The 25,327-nt window shown below is 34.3% G+C and overlaps 1 protein-coding gene across 1 annotated transcript; it reads right to left on the minus strand.

Annotated features, from left to right (window-relative positions):
* Positions 1-5,347: 5,347 nt before the first annotated feature.
* On the minus strand, positions 5,348-16,838 carry LOC133875006 (uncharacterized). The gene is made up of 7 exons (XM_062312972.1): positions 14,754-16,838; positions 12,747-12,837; positions 12,240-12,397; positions 12,083-12,134; positions 11,850-11,932; positions 11,564-11,657; positions 5,348-6,282 (listed from the first exon to the last, which is right to left on the minus strand). The coding sequence occupies exons 1-7, from the start codon at positions 16,392-16,394 to the stop codon at positions 5,690-5,692; spliced, it is 2,712 nt and encodes a 903-aa protein (XP_062168956.1). The 5' UTR covers positions 16,395-16,838; the 3' UTR covers positions 5,348-5,689.
* Positions 16,839-25,327: the final 8,489 nt, after the last annotated feature.

Here is a 25,327-nt window from a genome sequence, read left to right on the forward strand (position 1 = left end):
TTGCGACAAAAAAAGTGAAACGTTTTTGGATATTGGAGGCAGAGAGGATAAGATAATTAGCAGCATGTGGGTCTGCCATATCCATTTCAGGCAACCAATGAGGCTTTGAGTTTTGGATTTCCATAGATATTTTTTATGCTTTTTCTCTCTGCTCACTGTATGTTTTGGTGGGCATAGAAGGGGGGATATTTTGGTCCGCTCGCCAAAGTGTTCCACTCCCTAAGGTTATGGGCTCGGCTGTGAAAATGTTGAGAAGGATAGGATAGGTGGGGGCATATTTTGGATCGAGACTGCAACTGAGCAAGCTTCTGGGTTACCGGTTATGGCTAAATGGTTGGGGGATTGTTGTAGCGCTTTATGGCAACTTGGAGAGACCCGTGATGCTGGTGGGGGCCATGACGGCCCGAATAACTTTTATTAAGCCTGACTTAACGGTAAATGTGACGATTCGTGTCATGTTTGGGTCATATTGAGATACGATTATAACTGTATAAGATTATATAAGTTAATCATAATTCAACCTATTGAATACCTTGCCTATGTGGCAAGGTGGTCCCCTACCTTAATTTATTTTTAAAAAATAAAAAAATTTAAAAAGTAGTGGGGACCACCTTGCCACATAGGCAAGGTGGTGAAAAGTTGTATATTTGGGTAGTATTCAATCATTACTCTTTAATTAAACGGTCAGACTCCTCAACCCAAACCTGATAATTTCGTGTTAGTTTTGTTAGGCGTGTTAAAAATTAATATTATTAAGCCTAACTTAATGGTAGAGCCATAGAGGTGGCAATTTTTTATTTTTATTTTTTTGGTTAAAAAATTAATTTTTAAATTTTTAAGTTTTATATATTTATATTTTTAATATATGAATTTTTTTTTTTTTAATTAAGAGTAAGACGTGTCATCGTTCTATTAGTGCTGACATAACATATTATCAGAATCTGTCAAATGTTTTAACGAAACTTGACTACATGAACTAAATTGTTATTTTCACTTACTTCAAGGACCTCTAAATTGTTTTTATACCGCAAGGAGAGATTTAACCAACCACATTGACTAATTTTGAATTTATCCCTAAATTCTTTGTAAGAAATTTTAGGCCGTCAAAGCCACGTCTTCCGCAAATCAAATACATAACACACAAAATTACATCTTAATACACATTAGAAATAGGAAAAAACAAAACTTTTTTAAAAACAATTATACTGTTAAATTATAAAAAATAAAATTATATTTAAACCAAAGAAAAAACTGTTCCTGCCTCTATGGGTTGATTTGCATTCTCTATTTTTTTTCATCTCATAACTGCATACAAATATATATGTCTTAAAAATAAAAACCTCGTACAATTTTTATTTTTATTTTTTTAAAAAAAAAAAGAAGTCATAATATTTTTATAAAAAAAGATAGGCCATTTTGAATTGAAGCTTTGCTGAAATCCAGTCCCAAAGAAGCTTTGCTCAGTCTCTTTGTTGTTCTCTTTTAGTAAATCTCAAGGTACAAAGGGCATAAAAGATTTTCCTCATTACAAAATCATAAACACCATTGAATAAATACAAATAGAAAAACCAAAATATACACTATTACAAAAAATAAAAATAAAAAAGAATATTAAACTCTAGCACTTAGTAATTTGGAAGTCTAACAAAGGAAATATAATCCTTTCCATTTCAAATGAAATGAATACTATTCATTTTAAGGTCAAGATTTAATGTCGATATATCTAATGGTGTACATAATTTTACATTATTTAATTTTTTAAAAGATATGTCAACATTAATTTTATATACATCATTAAATGTATAATTTTAAATCTTGATATTTAATTTGAAATAAATAGTATTTATTTTATTAAATAAAATAGAGAGGATCATATGTCCGATAACGACAATCATTTATTTGACAAGACGTTTAAACCTTTTCGTTTATTTTTTTTTTGTTTTTGCCAGACATTTTCTTTTAATAAAACATGTATGAATATGAAGATATCAAAAAAGCTTTAAAAAACAAAAAAAAAAAATGTCAATGCACAAATCAGATATTGTAATCAATGACTTGAGTATGCCGAAAGTCCGTGACCGTGCACCATCCAATAAGTCTATACTACATAGTATCTTAGCAATCTCAATTTTCATAAGAACACCAGCAGGAACACATAATTGCCCATTCCCTCTGTCTATATGTATAGGGAAAAATAAATTTAAAAAAAAAAAAAAAAAAAAAAAAAAAAAAAAAAAACACACACACACATACACACACACAATAAGTTATCCACGTTAATTTTTCTATATTTTCCGAACAAGGATCCTCTTGGACAGGATTCTCTTTATTTAGTGTAACAGTGAGAGTATAATTGTCTTTTCACATTTTCATAGGATGTAAAAAGACAACTACACCTTACTTTTACACTAAATGGAGAGGATCCAAATTCATTTTCCCTAAAAACCCTTTTAACAAGTTACAGCTATCCAATGAATTATTATATTCCTTAAAAAGCGCACACTCTCTCATCTCAGGTTTCCCCACCCTTCTTCCCCTCACGCCTCTCCCCTCTCTCTCTCTCTCTCTCTCTCTCTCTCACATTCTCTCCCCCCATTCTCAATCGAGCTCAAAGGATGAACAAACACTGAATCTACAAAATCTTTAATCCAAAACACTGAGAGACCGAGACAAAGACGAGGAGAGAGAGATTGAGAAATTGAGAGACAAAGATGCTACATGAGAGAGAAGACGAAGACGAGAGACGGAGATGAGAGAGAGAAAGAAACAGATGTTTCGGAATAAAAGGAAGAAAAAAAAAAAAAAAAAAAAAAAAAAGAAAGAGGTTAAACACCTTTTTGGTACCTGTGGTTTAAAGTTTTTATTTTTTTGTCTTATGTGCTTCAATTTGTATCACATATGGTACCTGAGTTTTGAGAAAAGACCAAATTAGTACTTCCGTTAATTTTCATAAAAAAACTAACGGTTATCCACATGTCAACTTCTGAGAGTAGACACATATCATAATGTAAAAAAATTAAAAAAACAGAAGGAAAAAAAAAAAAAAAAAAAAAAAAAAAAAAAAAAAAGCTTTAAAAAAAAAAACCTTGACCACTATGGGGTGGCCGCCCAACCCAATTTTGGCCAAGGGTCACCTCCATGGTCGGTTTAGGGGTGGCTGAACCACCCCCAAGGGCTAAAGATAAAAATAAATAAATTTGGGTATTTGGCTCTCGAGGGTAGTTCAGCTACCCCCAAGGGCCAAAGAGGAAAAAAATAATAATAATTAAATAAATAAAATTGGGGTGTTTGGCCCTTGAGGAGGGCTAAACCATTCATGTGGCCCATGGGGGTAGTTTGACCACTCTAAGGGCCAAAGGGTAAAAAAAAAAAAAAGTAAGGGGGTTTGACCCTTGGGGGTAATTCGGCCTCCCTTAGACAGGCCGGTCTTGGAGTGGCCGAACCATTTCCTTGGCCAAAATGGGGGGTGGCTCAGCCATCCCACTTCTTTTTTCTTTTTCTTATTTTTTTCAATTTTTTTTAAAAGTTTTAATACTTTTATTTTTTAAAAAGTTTTATTTGTTTCAATTTTTTTTTTTTTTAAAGCCCTTTATTTTTTGTTTTTCAATTTTTTTATATTATGACACGTATCTACTCTCAAAAGTTGGCATGTGGACAACCATTAGTTTTTTGATGGAAAAACTAACGGATTTACCAATTCGGTCTTTTCCCAAAACTCAGGTACCATCTGTGATACGAATTGAAGCACATGGTGCAAAAAATAAATACTTTAAACTACACGTACCAAAACCCTATTTAACCAAAAAAAAAAAAAAAAGTAAAAAAATATTATTTTAATGATATAAGAAAAAAATTAAGAGAACCTATTGTGAGGTGTATTTGGATAAGAAATAAAAAGTAATTTGGATTGTTTGGACGAGTTTCCTTGCGATAAAGGTTTCATTGGTAGCAAAGAAGTTCTGGGGAGTTCAGCAAATGTCGTGGGGAAAATGGGCAGTCAAGATCTGAGATCTTTTGGGACGTGTACAGCTCTAGTTTGGAATTTAATAACTTATGACATGGTCGAAGAGGCAGCCATGGTCTACAACAACACAACCATCCAATTGCATGGGTCTGCCACGCTCACTAACTTCTTCACCCCTCTGTCAATGAAGATCATCTTCGACTACAACTCCGATGACAAGTCTCAAAGTTTTTGAGTTTTGCCATTGACAAATGAAGACTCGAGTTTCTAATTTTTAGAGTTATAATCCTAATTTTTGCTCGAGTGACAAATAGGTCATTCTGTTATATTTTTCATCTAGTCCTTAACATAAAACTTGATGCTTGACATATTGTTCACATTAGATCAATGAAAATGTGACACGTGTATTTATATACGCTTCAGCCAGACACGTAGGCAAATATGGTAGTAACAAAAATAAAAAAGGAGACAAAATAAGAGTTAAAGGTCCACCCTACCGCCACCCTCCACTCCACATAGGGAGGCAGTGGAGGGTGGTTCCACCCCCCACAAAGAGGCGGTGGAGGTTACTCCACCACCACCCACCCACAAAAGGGCACTGGGGGGAGACCTACCCCATTGAGAGTTGATGGAATGGCTCCATCTCACCCACTTTTGCGAGAGTGGAGAATCCACACCCACAAAGGGAGTGATGGGAGTGACTCCACCCCCACAAAGGTGGGCGGAGTGAAGAGCAGGTAATGATAACACCCCCTATTGACACCTCTATGAGGGGTGAATCTCCACCCTTGCAGAAATGTGTAGAGGTGGAACTTTCTTTTCTTTCTCTCTCTCTTCCCCTAGACAGATGGGGGTGGAGCCACTCCCACTGTTCCTTTATGAGGCGGAACCACCCTCCACTGCCTCTTTCTATGGGGTGAAGGTACACTGGATCTCCACCTTTTTTCAAAAAATAAAAGAAAGAATTGGCATAATTATCTACGTAGACAATACTTGGATAAGCATAATTATCTAATGTAAATTTGGAAACACATTACATTTTAATTGGTCTGACGTAAACAATATAACAGGTAGCAAGTTTTCTCTAAAAGACAGGGCGAAAAATGTAATGGAAGTTTCTATTTCTCATTCAAATAAAACTCTTAAGATATTGAAGTTCTTAACTTCTTATAGCTTATAAAGTGCAGCTTTTATGCACCACATTTCAAAGTTTGGATATTTGGATTTCTCCTTATTAACATTTTGACTGCAATGGTTATATAGATTAGGTTGGAACAAGCAAGCTTAGCTGATTAAATTTCCACATACCTCGAAGCGACTCCCCTTAAGCAAAAGCTTAAACAAATTGCAATTCCTTCTTTCATCATGATGATACAAGAATAGTAAGAATGAATCGTAAAGAATTTTCATTTTTTTAATTCAATAAGCTTTTTCCATGCTCATAACTCTACAATTCCCGATTGCACAAATCCATCGGTTTTCTAGATTCATGGTGTAAATATATATATTTTTTTTTACCCTTTTTAACAAATCTATTCTTTTTTTTTTGGAAATGCTCAGCCGGATTGGCTCCCCCATCTGCACTCATCCGGCTAGCAAAAGCACAAGAAATGGAACTCCGCTAATATTGCAAATCTCACCCAATTCTCTGTACAAATTTTGCCATATAATGAGAGAAGTGGACCGTACTGCCTTTGTTGTAGCTCAAGGCTGAGGTTTGGCCCCTTAAATTCGAACAGGCAACCCAAAATTTTGGAAAGTTCTAATTTCTCCTCGACGGCCAGCAGTTACAATCACCAGACCCCAGGCTGGCATGTTTTCGTTTAGACCATTGGAGAAATCCACACTGACCCTAGGGCTGCTCCTGTTCCTGGTAGCTATTAGTTTTTCCTCCGGCCATGTCGCCGATATTCTATCAAAAAAGTACCCATTTGATGCACTAGAAATGGTTCCATGAAGAGGACTATTTGAGAAGCCGGATGCAGATTGTGAACCCCCGTTAATATCCTCAACAGGTGTAGGAGGATAATTGGCTGTGGAGACCTCATCAAGATTCTTGTCAAGCCCGTTTTGTTCCTCACAGTACGCATCCTGTAATCCCCAAGAGTCGCCCATGCCGGGCCAAGGGATAGCGACAGTTACATCTTGGCAGTGGAAAACTTCATAAGAGTGTGTAACAGTGACACCTTTGGTTCTACTAGGCCGAGAATCAGCTTCATGTTTCCACACATACACATTAGAATCCTCACTGGCAGATACAACATATTTTCCATTTGCTGTTAGAGAGGCTGATATTTGGCTGTTTGTGTTACGAAACCCTGTCACAGAATCGACACCAACTTATGCTGTGAAAATTATTCAAGTCTGACATTGCATATGCCAATGTGCTGGAAGATATTGTTCATGAGTAATTCCCTGAATGCATACATCAATACAAACACACGGAAAAAAAAAAGGGGGGGGGGGGGGGTATCTTGCTCACAGGTATCCAGCTGAAACAGAGATACCCCAACAAACTACTTTTAATGAAGCACACAACGCCACTCAATCAGTTTGCGTAGATAAAAACAAACTTTTTCACACAAATTCTGTCCCTGTTTATACACATTTGTTCACCGACTGAAAACAGAAAATAAGCTTGAAGCACTCAGTGTCCAACTATTTCTCATCTAAAAACGTAAATTTAATAAGGAATTTCATGACCTTGAGAAAAAAAACTCAGTGAGACAAATTTAACTTGGATGTGTCATCGCTTAAACCATGTGATGTCAGTACAACTGATAACTCAAAAATGCAATAAATTGTACCTGAGTTTTAGATCTTAAGCACGGGTTCTAGTAAAAGTAGTGCTACTTTTGCTGGTGCAGGACACACCAGAAGATGAGCTCAAATAAGAAAGAACGTGAAAGCCCACAACCTTACAATCAATTATATTTAGACAGTCCAGTAGGAAGACCATCATATTGTCCACCAAAATATTGTCCGATACCACTTATATTCCATTTATAGATCACTTGATATCAGGCGTGTCCACAAATATGTTCTTAGTTATCTTTGCAGAGTCATTCAAAGCTGAACCACCTAGTTTTTTTTATAAGTAAAGCTGAAAGGTGAAATTTATCTTTACTCATATTTCCTTTTCTTATTGCAAAGAGAAGTTCCTTCTCAGTAGTTTAGTGGGAAAAAAAAATCGTACACAACATCACCTTCTTGACATCAATTTAAATTTTATTGAATTTCTTAATTGGGCGTCCAAAACTACTCCAAAAGGAAGGGTAGATCTTCGATAAACCCACCATGTGGTTCTCATCAGCACTTCTTTTTTGTTGGTTTTTAACTTCTAAGATATGGTGCACATCCCAAATTGGGGCTTCCAGTTGAATGCAAACTCTAAAATGGCAATGAGAGCCCAACCAAATACAGAAACATATCTTCTTTTCATTTTTGTTCGTTTCTTAGCCACTTCCTTTAGCCCTACCAGAGAGACAACACATGTTCAAGATTTATACTTATTATCTCAATAGCAAAAGTTACCCAATTTAGCTAAAACTAGAACTTCAATAAATCACTTTCACCCTTATTCTTGGAAAAGTTGTCTTCAAATGTTAACTTGCTCAAATTAAGAGTAATTTTTCTAACTTGTTAGTTTCATGATCTTTTTTCTCCTTTTTGGTTAGGTGATTCTCTTGTATGGGTATGTGCTTGAGTTGCGCCTTTGCGCTTTTAATGAAATTCATTTACTACATATATAACAAGAGAGTAAATTTTACTAAAGAAAAACAGTGGCATCACAAGTTTGTAAAGAAAGCAATTTTCAAGTCCAAGACAAACATACTAAAAGGGTGGTTAATTCCACTCTCTGAAACATGCAAAATACTCATGCTATTCATGTCAAATAATTTTTTTTTTCATAAATAAATTTAGATTTATTGAAAGCGTAAAGCGCCTCTTAGTACACTGGAAGTATGCAAAAGGAAACACCTAATTAGGAATAGAAAAACGAACAAGAAAATCAACAAAGCTAATAGCAATGCAAGGAACACAAATGATTTGCCCCAAAAATAAAAATAAAAACCTCTTTCCAGAAGGGCATGAAAACATGTTTACAAATATGTAATACACACAATTAAATTAAATCTAAATGGAGAATATCAAAAATATGTTTGTTCCAACTAGCACAAACAGGGTCAAAGATCAAACTGACCTCTTCTATGTCTAGCATAGCGGCATCAGGAAAGGATTGATCTTACGCTATTTTGAAATTGCACATAAAAATACCACATAGAGGTCCAGTTAAAAGATTGGCACTTTTTGCAACAAGTTTTTTCCTTTTCCAATTAATATATTATGTAGGGTATCTTTTTCTTTTAAAGGTAACTTATAATGCACATAATGAGTCTAGAACCCATAACCTCAACCTAAAACCATTCTTACAGGGCAGGTGCTATAAGAGTTAAAGCTCATTGGTTAATTTACTCTATAGGATGAGTCAATCTAAAAGTGATCTAAATACCTTTCTCAGATATATGCTACAACTTACAAGTGCTTCCAGCAAATGTATCCCAACTTTACAGCATCAGAGATGCATAAAATTGAAGGCATGGTTAACTATATATATTCATTGGGAATAAATGAACATGAGGTGCATGAAAGTGGAACAGTGCCACATAAAATTGGCATACCCCCATCTAGGTGCCCAATCACCCCAATTTTCAATCATGATATAAGATCAATGTAATAAGGTACTCGTGAACATCTAGTCAGAATCTGAAAAGGGATTTTGAACCCATGGAGACATCTCTCACTTAGCAGGTCCCTTCCAATATTTTTAGTAAGGAGAATGCTGTTTCAAGTTGTCAAATGACAGTACAAATACTTAGAAAGCCCTTTCACAGTGTTTATAGATAAAATATACTAGAAATTGGGATCTGAGAAATCAAAGACCATATTTAAGAGCACTCTCAGCACCTTCCCTAAACCCCTTTTCCTTCTACAAATGTAGAGAAACCCCCCCCAAAAACCCACCTGCAGCAGATTCTCAGTATTCCCTAAACTAACCTTGAGCTACAGTGCTACCTAAGATTAGCACCGTAGCTTCCCTTATCATTATTTTAATCACTGAATTCTCTCTCTCCCTTTTCTTTTTTTCTACACTTTTGCAAGCATCGTCCTCAAGTGTGCTGAAATCCAAAGCACCAATTCTGAAGGTCTCCATTTCTGTCCTCCTTCAATTTCAAAATTCTCAATTTTAGCTGTTTGAGCTTGGCTTTTTTTTTTTCTTTGGCTGATGGTTTGTGGTAGATCTGAGGGTTCTTGTTTTTTGCTTTGAGTTTGGATTTGTGAGATTAAGCACGAGAAAAACCCATTCCAAAGCGATTGTGGAGTGTATTCGACTGTGGTGGAGATTGACATTTGGGACTCAGATACACACAAACAGAGACAACCAAAGGGAATAATATTATTATTTTTTAAAAAAATTATAAAAAAAAATAAATAAATAAAAAAATTACAATTTAGCCCCCCAAACTACTAGTCATTCTACGGATGGCCCCCCGAACTATCAACACTTGGATTCTGACCCCCTCCCCAAACTACCAAAACCTTTAAAAATACATATTTTGACGAAATGTGCCCATAATACCCTTGCTACATGTCATTTTTCAATTAAAAATAAAAAAAATTTAATTTAAAAAAAAAAAAAAAAACTAAAAAAAAAAAATTAAAACTAAAAGTTATTTTTTATTTTAAAAAAAGAAAAGAAAAGAAAAGAAAATTTTAGCGTTTTGGGGGTGGCTACAATCAGGCCACCCCCAAACACCATTTTTTTCTTTTTTTTTGAAATTTTTTAATTTTGCAGAGCTGCTATTGTGGACAAATCTTGGTCGCCCCCTTCACAGTTCTTTGTTGTAGGTCGTTGGATTGATAAGGTTATAAATCAATCAGTAGAAAATTTATCGGTTAGTAAATCCCCAAAAAAAGTAATGCCCTATGTTCATGATATAATTTTGTCATAATCTGGTGTATATATCAAATATAATATGTAGTTTTTTTTTTTATACCATTTTAGATATATAAAAGCATAACTCTTTTAGTCTATTTTATAAAAACCTTGATTAAATCGAATGGAAACTTAATTTGGATCGCAAATTTTGGATAAAGATTTTATTAAAATTAGTCGATAGATTTAGTATACAATATTTATTAAATAAAATTGGTTTTAGAGAGTGATTTGTTGACCGGCTGATATGACAAAAATTATGTTAATATTAAAATAATAATAATAATAATAAATTAAAAAAAACTTACAAAAAAAGTGATTTTTTAAAATGAATAAATCTAATTTTTTTTGTTTAAAATGAGTTCATATTTTTATTTCGAGAAAAGATTTTAAAAAAAAAAAAGTAATATAAAATTTTAATCAATTGAGATTATTCTCAATTTAAAAAATAAAATTTTAGTTTTTAATTTTTTTAAATTTATTTTTTATTATTTTTTAATTGAAAAATGACACGTAGTAAGGGTATTATGGGCATATTTCGTCAAAATGGGCATTTTTCAAAGGTTTTGGTAGTTTGGGGGCCAGAGTCCAAGTGTTGGTAGTTCAGAGGGCCATCCATAGAATGATTGGTAGTTTGAGGGACTAAATTGTAATTTTTCCAAAAAATAATAATCTTTAAATGGTATGGGAAAAGATAAGAGAAGCTATTGTAGAGTGTATTTGAATAGGGAAGTAAAAAGTAGCTCCGTTCTTTAAATTTAGAGAAAATCTAAGGAAGACTGCTGGGAGTGATCTAAGAGAGAGAGCAAAGAAATACAACAGGTGGACAACCACACCCACATGCAGTCAGAAGTTTCACCCAATGGCAAAATAATTAGAGACGCTAGAAAAATCTTTAACTGATCAATCAATGAAACATTTTATGACGAAAAAATTCAATTCAGATACCTTCTGACCTAAAGTAATTTCTCCTAGATATGTGATTTTACTCAATGGTGCTATATTATAATGTAAGTGGAGAAGCATGGAGTACTAGAATAAAATAGGTCAAAAAGATACACAGATTATATAATTCAAGTAGGTAGGATTCAATATAAGGCTATACTCTCCAAGGAGCACCAAGTCAAGCATGACCAGGCTACACCATATTTCAAAAGGTCAAAGGTTTAGCATACTTAATTAAAAAGGCTACCATAAAGGTTCACAACAGGTTATCATGGTCCACAGCGTGGTGTTTTTCCGAAAGGGTTAACAACATGTTATTGTTGTTCAAAACTGCTGAATTAACCATGATCCTTCCAACAGATCAAATTGCTGCAATCTTTTGAGTCACGAGTCAGAAATATACGAGACTTAATCTAAGAGTTAGCGCTTAAGAGTTGGGGCTATCAAGTTCAAAGCAATGTTTTTACCACTGTTTGCATAAAGAAAATACCATTGAGAACTTCGGGAACTAAAGACTCATAGGCGTGAACCTTTGGCAGTACCATCATATCGATCTCACCCAATCAGGTTTAAGACAAAAGGTTCATGTATGAAACATTTTCATATAGCTAAAGAAAAAAAAAATGAAGAAACCATTTGACATATTTAATTCTTACCTTTAAACTTGTGAACTAGATCAATACTGTCAACAACTCGAATTCGTGAATCTGCAGAAGTGATGAGAACTTCTGATGAACTTCCTGGAGCAAACTGTTCATTTAAACTGATCAGCAACTGAAAAGGATCATGCAAACTTGTTGCTCAAAGTAAACATAAAAACAAGGTTTGCAAGAGGAAAGCTGAGCTGAATAAAGAGAAAGTAAGGGAAAAAATCACCCATGCTCTTCGTAGCTGAATGTATAAATCTCATAAAAAATGCATGATGGAGAATCACCAAATTACCTGGAAACCAGTGATTTTCTTGTGATGAGATTTCTTCTTCTTATTCTGCAGATTGATTTGATTTTTTTGTTGCAATTTATTTTCTGAAAGTATGAACAGATATAGTTATTAATATTTTAATGCGCAAAAACCTTGACTAAACCAGGCACGCACAACACAGAAAAACAGAGAGAGAGAGGGAGAGAGAGACAGACAGAGAGACAGAGAGAGAGAGGAGTTTTATAAACTCGTACCAGATGTATTGTACAAACGGCAACTACCCTTGTATGAACCAACTAGTGCACCCTTCAGAAATCAACAAAGTTCCATGAGCTTATCGAACAATTTTATCTTAAATAAATTGGACTTTTGTCTGCTACGGAAGGGCTAAGCATATTATCTACAACCAACCTGACCATCTGGTGTATAGCAAGCAGCAGTGACCATCTCGCGTACATCATTCCAATCAACAACTTGACGATCAGGAATGCTCCATATCCGAACCTTAGTATCCAGGGATCCACTGATGAAAAATCTATCATCAACAGGATTAAACTGGATGCAAGTTACTGTTTCAAGGCAGATCCAAGAAATGAAGTGTAATTAGCAATACAAACTAGTTCACTGAAAAGGAGGAAGAAAAAAATCTTTATTTCAGGTCAAGGAAGACCCTCACTTAAAATGAAATCAGAAAGTCATACTTTCAACTAAATTAGATTTTATTTATTTAATAGTAAAACACTACTTTCTTTATAAACCCAAAAGCAAAACTAGGTAGTTCCATGCTTCAGAGAATATTAGTGAGCCCTTCACTTTGTAAAGGAGTTTCCATATCAATAGTGTATCATTCAACAGGTATTAAAGAGACACTGAACAAGGAATTTAAGCACAAAAAGACAGCGGGTCACATTGACTTACCATAATCACTGTGTGAAAAAACTTTCAAACAAGACTTGCTAGGCAAGTGCCACAGCCGCACTGTTTTGTCCATTGAAGATGAGAGCAAGTGCTGAAAAAAAAGGCACATATTTGTTAAGTCCTATCTTTGGCTCAAAATCCAACAAGAGGTTCAATTACTTATCTTAAAGGCAAATATCCAACGTTACTGAGTGTCCAATACTTATTATTCAAGAAACCTCGCTTGAGATTTTCATAAAATGAGATGCCAGCCACAGAATGTTGCATGAACCTCAGCATCTATTACTTCTCACATCAAAGTTTGGTCACACTAAGTGGTTAAAATCTGTGCAACCAGGGCACTTCACACTAGCTGCCTAGGCATACCATGTTAACAGGACAATACCTGGGATAAGATATGGCTACCAGACACCTCAAAATGGCGGTCATTGGAAAACACAAAAAATACTCGGAAGTCTACTTGCACCCAACAGTCATTCCCAAGTCCATAACATCAGCAAAACTAACCATAAATCTGACAATTAAATACTAACTATAATTTAACCAAAGCAGGCAAAAATGAAACTTTAAAGTACTTTCAAAATTAAGGCAAGCGATAACCTATTGGAAATTAACTAAATTTCTTAACAAAATCATGGAAAAAGAAAACTTCAATGAAGGGCAGAAGGAAAGGAAGAAAAGAGACAATAGTGCAGTGTCAAAGGACACATTATCACCCTGCACAATGGTCTCAATGATTAAAAGAGGAGGCTAAAGCAATTAATCTTTGTACGCTTCAATCGTATAGATGAATTATTAGCTTAAAAAGTAAATATACCAACACAAAATCAAGATAATATGACACTTAAGCAAAAATACAACTATCCCCATTAAGTTCCATTTCCACAAAACAAGTAAATCATAAGCAGGACAGAACTATCTTCCACACTGCAGCATTCTGAAGATTGCCACTTTGCCATCCCCAACAAGCGAAAATGTCTACCACTCGTCTAGGCATAACTTGAGCTAATCCTACACGGCTGAAAATAGTGTTCCATAGAGCACTAACATTCTCACAATAGAGAAAAAAGTGATCCACTGAATCCCAATTCTTCTTACACATACAACACTAATCAACCACTATGACATGCCACTTCCTTAAATTATCTATGGAGAGGATCTTCCCTAAAGCGGCCGACCAAGCAAAGAACGACACTCTCATGGGAACCTTATCCTCCAAAGAAAATGAGTACTATGACAGGGAACAAGGACATTATAGAATGATCTAACATCGAACAAACCTCTCTTGGAAGGTACCTAGTAAAGCTTGTCTTCACAAAATTCATCCTTCACCATGTTCTTACAATGGGGAGGAGGTGTATTTGAGCTAGAAATTAATAAAGTATTCTTTATGCCACTCTGAACTAAATGATGCAATAGGAGTTTTGAGAAATCAAATCTGATAACAACGAAAAATAAAATATGGGTATATGTCCGACAACCATATCCTCTTTAGTCCAATAACCAACTGCTTCCACTAAAATACAAACTCTTTCAAACAATCTTCAGAACAGAAACAATAAACTCCTTTGCAGTAACTTCTGCCCAAAAAGTGAAAATATTTGACATACTTTAATTGTTTATCTTCAGAAGACAGCTTAGTCAATGCATTCATGTTATAATTTTCATGAATCCTACACAATTAACTGGTTAAAAAATTATTAAATGATATATCTTTAGTCTACTAATCTTTACCTGCCAACTACAACTACAATTCCCCTGGAATACCACTACTTCCCAAGAGATTAAATCAGTAACATGACTTCTAAAGTGGGATCACAACATTGATTATTTCTGTAACTTTCTAGTTAAATAATCAGTGTAAACTCACTGCTACAATTTCGTGATATGAGATTTGGACCTATTTTATGTAAATAAAAGATTGAGCTCATCAAACGTCAATGTATTGCAGCTTCACTGCTCGGTAAACAAAATCATACCTAAGAAAACATTGAAATAGCAACTAACCTGAGACTTGGACCATGAGAGATCGAGCACATCAGCACGGTGTCCTTCAAATGAACAGATGGATTTTTCTGAAAGCGAAAACACAGTCTCGGGCACCACGACATTATCCAAGCTCAATGATTTTCGGCTTATAGATGACCTCCCCCTTTTCTTCTTTTCTGGATGATTGTCCATACTTGGAGACAAGGAAGTTGGTTCTGGCGACCCATTGGCAATAAACAACAAATTCAAATTCACATCATCTGTTTTCTCCATCAACAGATCCCCTTTTCTCTCAGACTCCACAACCTGCCAAACGTGAATATCACCATCTTCACCAGCACTAGCAAGATACTTCCCGTCCAAACTAAACTTAATGCTCCATATAGACCCATTGTGGGCCTGTATCTCCTGGCTCTTGTAGAGCGCCGTGAGCTCTTTACATGATTTTCCATACTGCCTAACCTTCACTCTTTCCGGCCCATGAAACGAAACATCCTGGCTATCATCCGTGGCAGAGCTCGACCTCCTCCCACCCTTCTCCGATGAGGTATCCCTCTCGTCACTGCTCCGTCTCTCCTTATGACCTGTCACCGAGCTCGCCACAGTCCTTATACTCTTGAACCAACCCCCCTTCTTCTTCATCTTCACCCCGCCTCCACCAACCCCATTCGCATTCAAATCCAAGTTATCCGTATTCCCATCCTCCACATTCTGCCGCCGCATCAATTCTTGAACAATCGGTGAGTGCCCAACACTCATCTCAAACTCCTCCATGGTCAACTGCTTCCCAGTCTCCACTTCCTTAAGTTTGTTCCACATCCCATCTTCCCTAATCTCATTCACCACAAACTCCTTCCCATTGTCAAGGTTCTTAATCAAGCAAACTTTCTCACTTTCCTTCCCAACACCATTACAATCCAAAGCCGCCTCAACCTCCCCACCACCACCTACATTACTATCAAAATCACCATTCGAATCGTCACGAATCTCGTCCGCCCTTTTGGAACTACTCTTCCCAATGGGCGGCTTATTCGGTGGAGCGGCAGCACTAGCAACCGGAGATTTTGATCCTCCATTGCCATTACCGCTCCGCGACTTAACAAGAACTTGATCGCCAATACAACTATTACTATCATTGTTATTTACAAGAGAAACCGAAGAAGAATGAATTGAAAGAATTGGAGGAGAACAAACAGAAGACGTAGAGGGCAAAACATCACACTGACGATCATTCCCGTCTGATTTCGATCGAACGATGGCGGAGGCGGCGGGAAGATTGGTCAGGCGATCGGACGACGCCGATCGGCCGAAATCACCGCCTAATTCGAAATCCCGGGTGGTGGGCCTGGTTCGAGATAAGGAGGGGTCGTTGCTGAGGCCCAACTGGCGGAGGAGGCTGGAGCGGCGCTCGGAGACGGAGGAGGGCTCGGAGATCCAGACATCGTACTTGTTGGAGGACGAGACGGCGGTCGGGAATTTGGGGACCGACCCATAATTGGGGGAGGCACAGGAAACGGCGTCGTTGTCGTCGTTGTCGGAGTTGGAATTGGAGCAGGAGCAGGAGGAGGAGACGATGCGGTCGAGGGACTCGTAGAAGCAGTCGTTGTCGTCGTCGGCGTTGTTCTTCTTGTTTTCGTCGTCGTCGTCGGTTTTTCTCATCGTTTAGCGGCTAATAAACCTCGCGGGCATTTCCCATTTCAATGGAGAAATGCCCGGGGGATGAATTGGATCCGAATGGCCGACTCTTATCTCTGTCCGCGTGTGAAACGGCGGCGTTTCGGTTCGATCTTCGCGATTCTTGGGGAATTCGGCGGGATCGGACAAGGAAAGGTGTGGGTTTTGGGGTTGGAACGCAGATCCAATGTGAGAGAGAGAGAGAGAGAGAGAGAGAGAGAGTGGTTGAGGGAACGAAGTCCTATGCTGTGGGGAGTTGGGGTTCGGGCAATGTTTTTGTGTGCGTACTCAGAGAGAGAGAGTGAGAAAGAAGAAGAGAGAGAGAGTTCTTTCCTTAATGGGAAAAAAATGGTGGAAATGGAAATGGAAATGGAAATCGATTTAAAGGGGTCGAGATGGAAGAGATGTGAGAGTTTTTCTTTTGGACGGGGTACAGGCGCATCGTTTGGCCTTTACACTATTTTGCAAAGAGTAATATTTAACGCTATCTAAATATACATTTTTTCACTACTTTATTTATGTGGGGGAGTGGTTCCTCACCTTAATTTATTTTTAAAAAATAAAAAAATTTAAAAAGTAGTAGAGGACCACATTACCACATAGACAATGTGGTAAAAAATTGAAGAAATGAGTGTAGTATATCTTTAGATGGTGATGAATTATTACTCTTTTGTAAAAACATGCTCTTTTTGTTTTTCATTTTTTGGTTTTCTAATAATTTCAATTGCTATATATTAATTTTTTTTTAAAAAAAAACAGCTATATATATAAATATATATATATATATATATATTTCTAATAATTTCAATTGCTAAATATTATTATTTTTTTTAAAAAAAAAAAAAAAAAAGAAACAGCTATATATATAAATTTGACCAAACAAGCAGGGTACTGTAGCCCTTTCTCTTTGTGGTGAAGGCCATTGATTAGGATACCCAATCGTTTCAATTTTCCAAAAGAATGGAGAAAGAACATCTAACATTAAAATACTTGACATTTGCCATTCTCACTTATCTTCACTTGAGATTTGTAGGATTTTTTTTTTTTAATATATATGGGGAAAAGTTTACATACTTACCTCAAATTAATATTCAATTGACAATGTTCCCTTCATACTTTCAATTAAAACAATGTCTTCCCAAACTACTAAAACATTGTCAATATACCCTAAGACCGGTAAAAATATAAAAATGACTTTACAATTTTTTTAATAAAACAAAAATACCCCTATAAAAAACTGAAATTTTTTATTAAAAAAAATAAACTTAAAATTTTTTTTTTAAAAAAAAAATAGGTTTCTTAATTTCTAAAAAAAAAAAACAAAAATTTTCATTTAAAAAAAAAAAGAAATTTTTTTTAATTTGTCTTTTAATTTTTAAATTTGGCCACCCTTGATTCTTATGTACATCTTTCTTAACATTTTTTTAGTTTGGGATTTTATTTATTTATTTATTAAGGGCATTTTCATCATTACGGGAAACATTGATAACTTTTTATAGTTTATGGAGACATTGTCAATTGAGTGGTAATTTGAGGGGTATGTGAACTTTACCATTTTTTTTAATAATCTAAAACTTATATTTTTATCCTACAATTATTTCACAAATAGGATGTGACAGTGTAAACCAATTTTTTTATTATTATTATTCAAGCAATGTAAACCAATTACTAAATTTGTTATTTTTTTTTTTTTTTTTTGAACGAAGTAGCATGTACTACATCAATTACTAAAACAAAGCCATAAAGGCATTACAGAGATGGACACAAGGTACAAAGAAACATCAATATCCTAAACCATAAACAAGTCTAACTTAAAAGCAGTGCCTACACAACACACAACATCACAAGGACGCCATTTTTGAACCACTCTCTACAGATATAGTCCAGTAAAATTGTGCATAACATAGACATTGTGACAACAAAGAAACAAGAGAATAAATACCCAACCAAAAAACCATCACTGCCAGCATCAAATAAGGAGATCACCGCCAACCCCTGAGGCTCCCCAACTAGCACAAAACCACCGCAAGCTACCAGCCACCACTCGCTATGGCCTGAGAACAAAGGCGTGATCCACACGTGCCTAACCATAGAAAAAGAACCCCCGTGCGTGCAGACCATGCGCCGGTGGGATCGAACAGCAAGGCCACCAGCTTGAGACGGCCATACCGGTTGACGACAGTGAATACAGATGGAAAGCGCATATCATGAAAGTCCCAGTAGAATATTACAGATTTAGCCCACAGAGAAACACAACTGTTGAAGCATGGCTAGAAATCCACCGGAGACACGACGGAGAATGGTCGATCCTCCAAAATCAACGCTGTATGAAGGCCTTTCAGTCCAAAAAAGAGAAAAACAAGAAAAGAAAACACAAACTCCACAACCCAAAAGGGATAGGAGAACAAAACCTCCATCGGAAACAAGTCCGGGAGGAACAAAACTCCTGCCCTAACGGCAAGGAGCAACCAGACCTCCAATGGAACTATCCATGGAGGAAACAAAAAAACTCCTAGGGAGTAGGAGAACCAAAGACCAGGAGGAGGGAGGAGCCTCCCTCCCCCGGCGAGCAAACTGAAAACAGAAGGTTTCTCTCTCTAGAAAATTCGGGAGTTTCTCTCTCTTGTGAAGTATTGTTGAACTAAATTTGTTATTGTTAAACACTAAAGTTGATTGGAATTGTCATATCAATTTTATGAAATAATTAAAAATAAAAATGTATTATATCTTTTCTTTTTCTTTTTCTTTTCTTTTGGGTGGAAATATATCGTTGAAACTGAAGGGTATGCAGTGGACGTGAAGACAACTCTGACTAAAAAGATTCATATATATATATATAAGAACTTCATTGACTATCAAGCTATTAAAAGGTGACTTCAAACCAAACATTAATTCAATCAACGAAAAAAAAAAAAAAAGAAGGCAAGTCTAAATGGAGGAGAATAAATTAAATTGGACAAAGTTTTTCCTTATAAGAAGATTGAATAAAATTATTCAAATTTAGTCTAGCTATTAAATTATTCTAATGTCCCTCAAATTAAAGATTGTGACAATGTTCCCCTCAAATTATCAAAAAATTGTAATATACCCATTTTGTCTCGCAAAAATACAAAAAAAAAAAAAAAATGATCCTCAAAGCTTTTCAATAAAACAAAGATACTCATATAAATTCAAAAAAATAAGAATAAAAAAAGAGGTTGAAATAAGGCCACCCCTTGGTCAAATAGAGGTAGTTCAGCCATCCCTTTTAGTTTTGGCCAAATAGAGGGTAGCCGAGCCACACCATTGAGCATTGGAGGTGGTTTAATCACTCCCTAGAACTATTTTTGCCGAGCCACCTATTTCGGCCATATCTAGAAGGCTAGTAGTTTGAGAAACATTGATATTATCTTTTAACTCCAAAAAAATATTGTAAATTAGATTTTAGTTTAAGCGGAGTATGTATACTTTCAAAAAGAATAAACTGAAGAAGAGGAAGTTGAAATAGGGCCATCCCTTGGCCAAAATGAAGTTTCTTCCGCCATCTTCTTTGGCCGAACCACCTTATGACCATTGATGGTGGTTTGGTCCCCCTCTCGAATTATTTTTGCCACATCACTCATTTTGGCCGAAGGCCGGTAGTTTGTGAAACATTGATGTAATTTTTAATTTGAAAACACATTATAAATTGGATTTTAGTTTGAGGTGGAGTTTGTATACTTTTTTTTTTTTTTTTTTTTTTAAAAAAAAAAATGAAGAAGAAGAAGAAGAAGAAAGAGAAAAAGAAAAAGTTTCCAATTAGGACAAATTGCGGAAGACAACCACTAGCAAAGACCGTGCATACTGCATAGTATCGTTGGCACTTGTACCAACTTTTTGAACAACTCAGAGCTTAAACCAATAATTAGCTTCTGTGAGTGCTGTAAACACGACTTTTGCTTGTGGAATACCGGAATCTATTAAAAAGATTGTTCTTTTTTTTTTTTTTTTTTATTGTTTTTATATTTTCATATAAGAGAGGGATAGAGATTCGAATTAGTGATTTATACTTCATAAGATGTGGAAAAATGTGATCCTCAATCAATTGAACTACCCCTTAAGAACTATTAAAAAGATTTTTAGGGCCTAACAAACACACTGTTACATGCACGGGGAAGGGAAAGGAGGAGTATTTAGGAAAAGAGTAATATTATTTAGTATGCGTTTGAGATCGTGATTTCGTAAATAATAAGTGCGATTTTAAACTAAATTGCAGAACATAAATTGTTTGAGAACTGCGCTTTTAAAAATTACGATTGTAAAACGTAGAAAATTTGCTTTTTCAAATCTCTGGTAAGAGGATAATTTTTTGAAAAACACAATTTTAAAGGCTAATTTGTGATTTTAAAAGTTAAACTGTAATTTTGTCAAATGCTTACGTCTGTTTTTAAAAATCACTTTTTCAAATCGTACATTTTAAAATCGTTATTTAAAATCGCACTTTTTAAAATCGCAAACTCAAACGCACCCTTAGTAGATTATTATATAACTTTTACTTGAGAGTGATAGTAAAAATCGATCATTGCATTGAATTGTTATTTGTAAAAAAAAAAAATAATAATAAATTATTTTTATTGTCAAATTATTATAACAGTACGGTAATTATATAATAATTTATTTACTAAATAACATTATTCTTAGATCCTTTAGCATTACTCATTTGTAAATCCTTTTGGTATGGGTAGACTAGCATTAGCTTTTAGGAATTTTCCCCAGTAATATTGGACTTCAACGTAATTACCATTGTTTGGCTATGTTTCTTTTTCTTCTCCTCTTTATGGAGTTGTTGAACTCTTGTTTGTTTTCTCCTTTTCCTTTGTCCCTTATTGCGTAGAAAAAAAAATAAAAAAATAAAAAAAAATAAAAAAAAATTGACCAGCTAATCTTAGCAATTAATACTCTAGATACGTCGTACATTCTACTTAGACCTAGCCACCAAGCTAACCAATTAATGCTCTAATCTTCAATTTTTAATCATAAGGTAATTATAGGCCACATAATGTGGAGATAACCTTTTTCACTCAACATCCTTTCTGTCCTAAACCAAACCTAAAACCCTATGCATATAAGAGAAAGACATGTGGCATTTGATTATCAAGATGACGGGTGCTAATTAATGTCTCAAATTGATGACGGGGCTAATTAGTGTTGGATTTGAGTTATGTCAAGATATAAATATAAAATTATATATGTTAATTTTAGTTCAGTATATTTAAATAAACGGGGTTAAACTCCTCAACTCTAATACACTAATTTTTTATTGGGTTTGTGGGTTACGTAAAAAATTATCAACCCTAATGTCGCGTGTTTAGTTTGGATTGTGTCTAGTCATGAGTATAAGACTATAAAAATGAATTATAACCCGACCGATTTAATTAAAAGGGTTAAATATGTCAATCGTAACTCACTAATTTTGTACTGAACTCATGTCGAGTTATATAAAAAATTAATAGCTCTAATAAGAAGGTATACAAAGGAGTATGACTTGCATCCTTTTGCGCACAAAACATAATTAGGGGTGCAACATTAGTAATTTAGAACGTGTAGCACTCCCGGCCAATATTCTTTGCGCACGGGTACATGACACAAACCAAAACTATGTAAAGGGTAATCATGATCAGGACAAGAATTCTCTCTAGTTCAACTAAACTGAAGAGGATATGGCTTAGGTGGTGTAAATTTTTTTACAACACCTATGATGTAGTAAATCTAAGGGTTTGAATTCCTTGAAATCAAATCCAAACTCTTAGATTTACTATAACATAGGTGCTGCACCTAAGCTTAATCCAATTGAAGAAGAGCCGATTATTACAAACATGAAGGCAAAATCATTTTTTTATATTTTTTCAAACAATTTTACCCCTCTGTCATTTATAGTAACGATCTGGAAATAATCCGAATGCCATAATCATGTGGATAGTGGAAGTAGTAAATGAAGTATGGAAGGGGCTACCTACGCCTGCGCTACATGCCTATGCCAGCGCAGGACGACCCAATTCTTGCCACCTACTTCCTCCTCTCGCTACTCCTCCTATGCTGTCCAGCCCACTACTGATTAAATTGAAGGTGACAGTGTGCGACACCCCATAGCTCTTAACTGATTTCGGGACAATTTATCACGTTCAGAATTAATTTCTCTCTCCTTTTTTTTTTTTTTTTTTTTTTTTTTTTTTTTTTTTTTTTTTATAAAACAATTTGAATTAAATTGAAGCATTTAAAAAAATTACAGCACATATATTGTAATTTTTTAAACTTTGCCTATAACTTTTAATCTTTTAATCTTTCATGATTTTTGCAAAAAGATACATCAAATTTAAAAAGTGTTAATTTAAGATATACATTTTTCAATTTCAACAATCCGATAGAATTTGTCGTTAAATCCTATCAAAATTTTCAAAATACACTTGTGTTTATTTTTTTTAAAAAAAAAAAATTATAAATTTTTTTAAAGATTCAAGCATGGATATTTTTGTAAATTCTGTTAAATTCTGACCAACATCTAAATCCTAGCAATTTTTTCTCTTTTTTTTTTTCCTAAAAATAAAAATGGAAATTTTGGAAATGTTGATAGGATTTAACGGAAAATTCTAATAGATGGTTGAAATTGAAAAAAATTGAAAAATTGATACTCTAAATTGACAATTTTTTAAAATTTGGATACCTTTTTACAAAAGTGTTGAAAGATCAAGAATTATAAGTGAAGTTTTCCCTAATTTTTTTTTACAGCATTTAAAGCCAAATCCAACACTAATAATATGGTGGTGACCTACATTTTAACTGGGAACTTAGTATAATACTAAAAATTAGGCAAATTTGAGATCCTAAAATTTAACCGTCGGCATCCGAATATTAACTAAATGATTAAATTAACTTTTTTATCAACTTAATTTTGTTTTACAAAATAAATGATAATTTAACATAATATCAGTATATTCATTTACTTTCTAAGTAATTAGGAATCAAAATAAAGAAATAATTAATACACATACACAACCAAATTTTAAATATACCATTAAATTTGTAGGTCCAATAGATCGATGAGCTTGAAAATTAAACGTGTAAGAAATATATTTCAATGTAAGAGAAACAAAGTCAAAGCATACATCTTTTTTTTTCTTGATTTTATTCACTTAATTATATTCTATAATAAATACAATTTTTAGTTAGAATATAAGATATTTTCTATATTTGTGTTGATTTTTTTTTTAATCCAGATTAATATTTTTCCCTCATGCAAACATGGCATTAAATATTTTAAAATGGATTTAATCAAAGGTAGGCAAGATTTATATGTGAACATGCCAGGGATTGTTAATTTTTAATTAGTTGGCTATTTATTTTATTATTAAGCTAAACACACTTGCTTATGTAATGACACTCTCCAGCTAAAAAGACTTTGAAAAATGCATTAACAACTCATTCTTGCCCAACAAGTTTGTGGAGTTTAGAAAGAAGAGGGACGGTGGAGGTGGAGGCTGTGGGCAAGATCACCACGTATAAGATTGAGATTGGACGAGGTAAAATAGATTAGAATTCTTGACAATTACCCGATTAAACTTTATATGAAACTCTTTTGTTTAAATAAATTTTGAACCGTTCTTTTATCTATCCGAACAGATAAATTTTATATATGGTCTCTTATATTATCTGTCCAAATTAAATTTTAAACTGTTCGGTTACAGGTTATTTATATTTACAGATCTACTTATTTCAAAAGCTTATACTGATAAGAAGTGGTAAATTTAGTCAATTAATCAATACTTTAACACTCCCCTTCACGTATGAGCTCAAACTTCGAGTGATTATAAACGTCATACCTATGTCCCTATTGGTAATTTTAAAAGCCGCATCATTATTAGAGTCACACAAGAAAGACATAAGTATGACATGTCGTCTAGAATTACTCATCAAACTCCGTTTTAAATAGGTGAGGTGTAACACGTTAAAATATTTAATTAAAATTCGAGGTAAATGAAGAAGATAGGGTTCGAATTCAAGATCTCTACTCTGATATCATGTTGCATCACAACTTATTCTAAAAAGTACTTAAGTTGATAGAAATAGATAAATTTAATCAATTAATTAATACTTTAATAGATTCCTTATATATCATTTACTCAAATTGCTAACAATTTGGAAGAACTTCACTTCTAACCTTTAATCTTTCATTACTTTTGAAATAAGATACCTAAACTTTAAAAAATATCAATTTAGGGTATCCATATTTCAATTTCAACTTTTCGTTAGAATTTTTTGTTAAATCCTGTCAAAATTTTCAAAATACTCCTAACTGTTTTAAGGGGAAAAAAATAGTAAAGATTTAGGTGTTGATCAGAATTTAACAGAATTTGTAAAAATACTTATGCCTGAATCTTTATTTTATTTTATTTTTTTAAAAAAACAAAACACAGTGGTTATTTAAAAATTTTGATAGAATTTAACGGAAATTTATAACGGAGAGTTGAAACTGAAAAAAAAAAAAAATGAAAAAATGAATATTCTAAATTGACACGTTTTAAAGTTTGAATACTTTATTTCAAAAGTTACGATATTTAAGTAAATGTTTGAGACAAGACAAACGTTGTTTCGGTTTTGTAATACAATTTTAGTAGGTAATCAATTCCAATTCGGTAAAATGTTATCGTCAAAATGTTTGAGACAAGACAAACGTTGGTTCGGTTTTGTAATATGAAGTCAAACTGCCAGGTGATTGCCTTGGTGGATTGCTCATTATCACCCTCCTTTTCTTTTGGCTTAATTGGTCGGTTGGTGTTGAACACCAACGCAACTTTAGTACACATTCCAAGGAGAAAAATGGATACAGCTCTAATTTGTTAATCTATTTTGAAAAGTGTATTTTGTTTTTAATTTGAAAATTTGTTTTTAGGTGATATCAAGAT

Source organism: Alnus glutinosa, chromosome 8 (genome assembly GCF_958979055.1).
Source record: "Alnus glutinosa chromosome 8, dhAlnGlut1.1, whole genome shotgun sequence".
In the NCBI taxonomy this organism is placed as follows: Eukaryota; Viridiplantae; Streptophyta; class Magnoliopsida; order Fagales; family Betulaceae; genus Alnus; species Alnus glutinosa.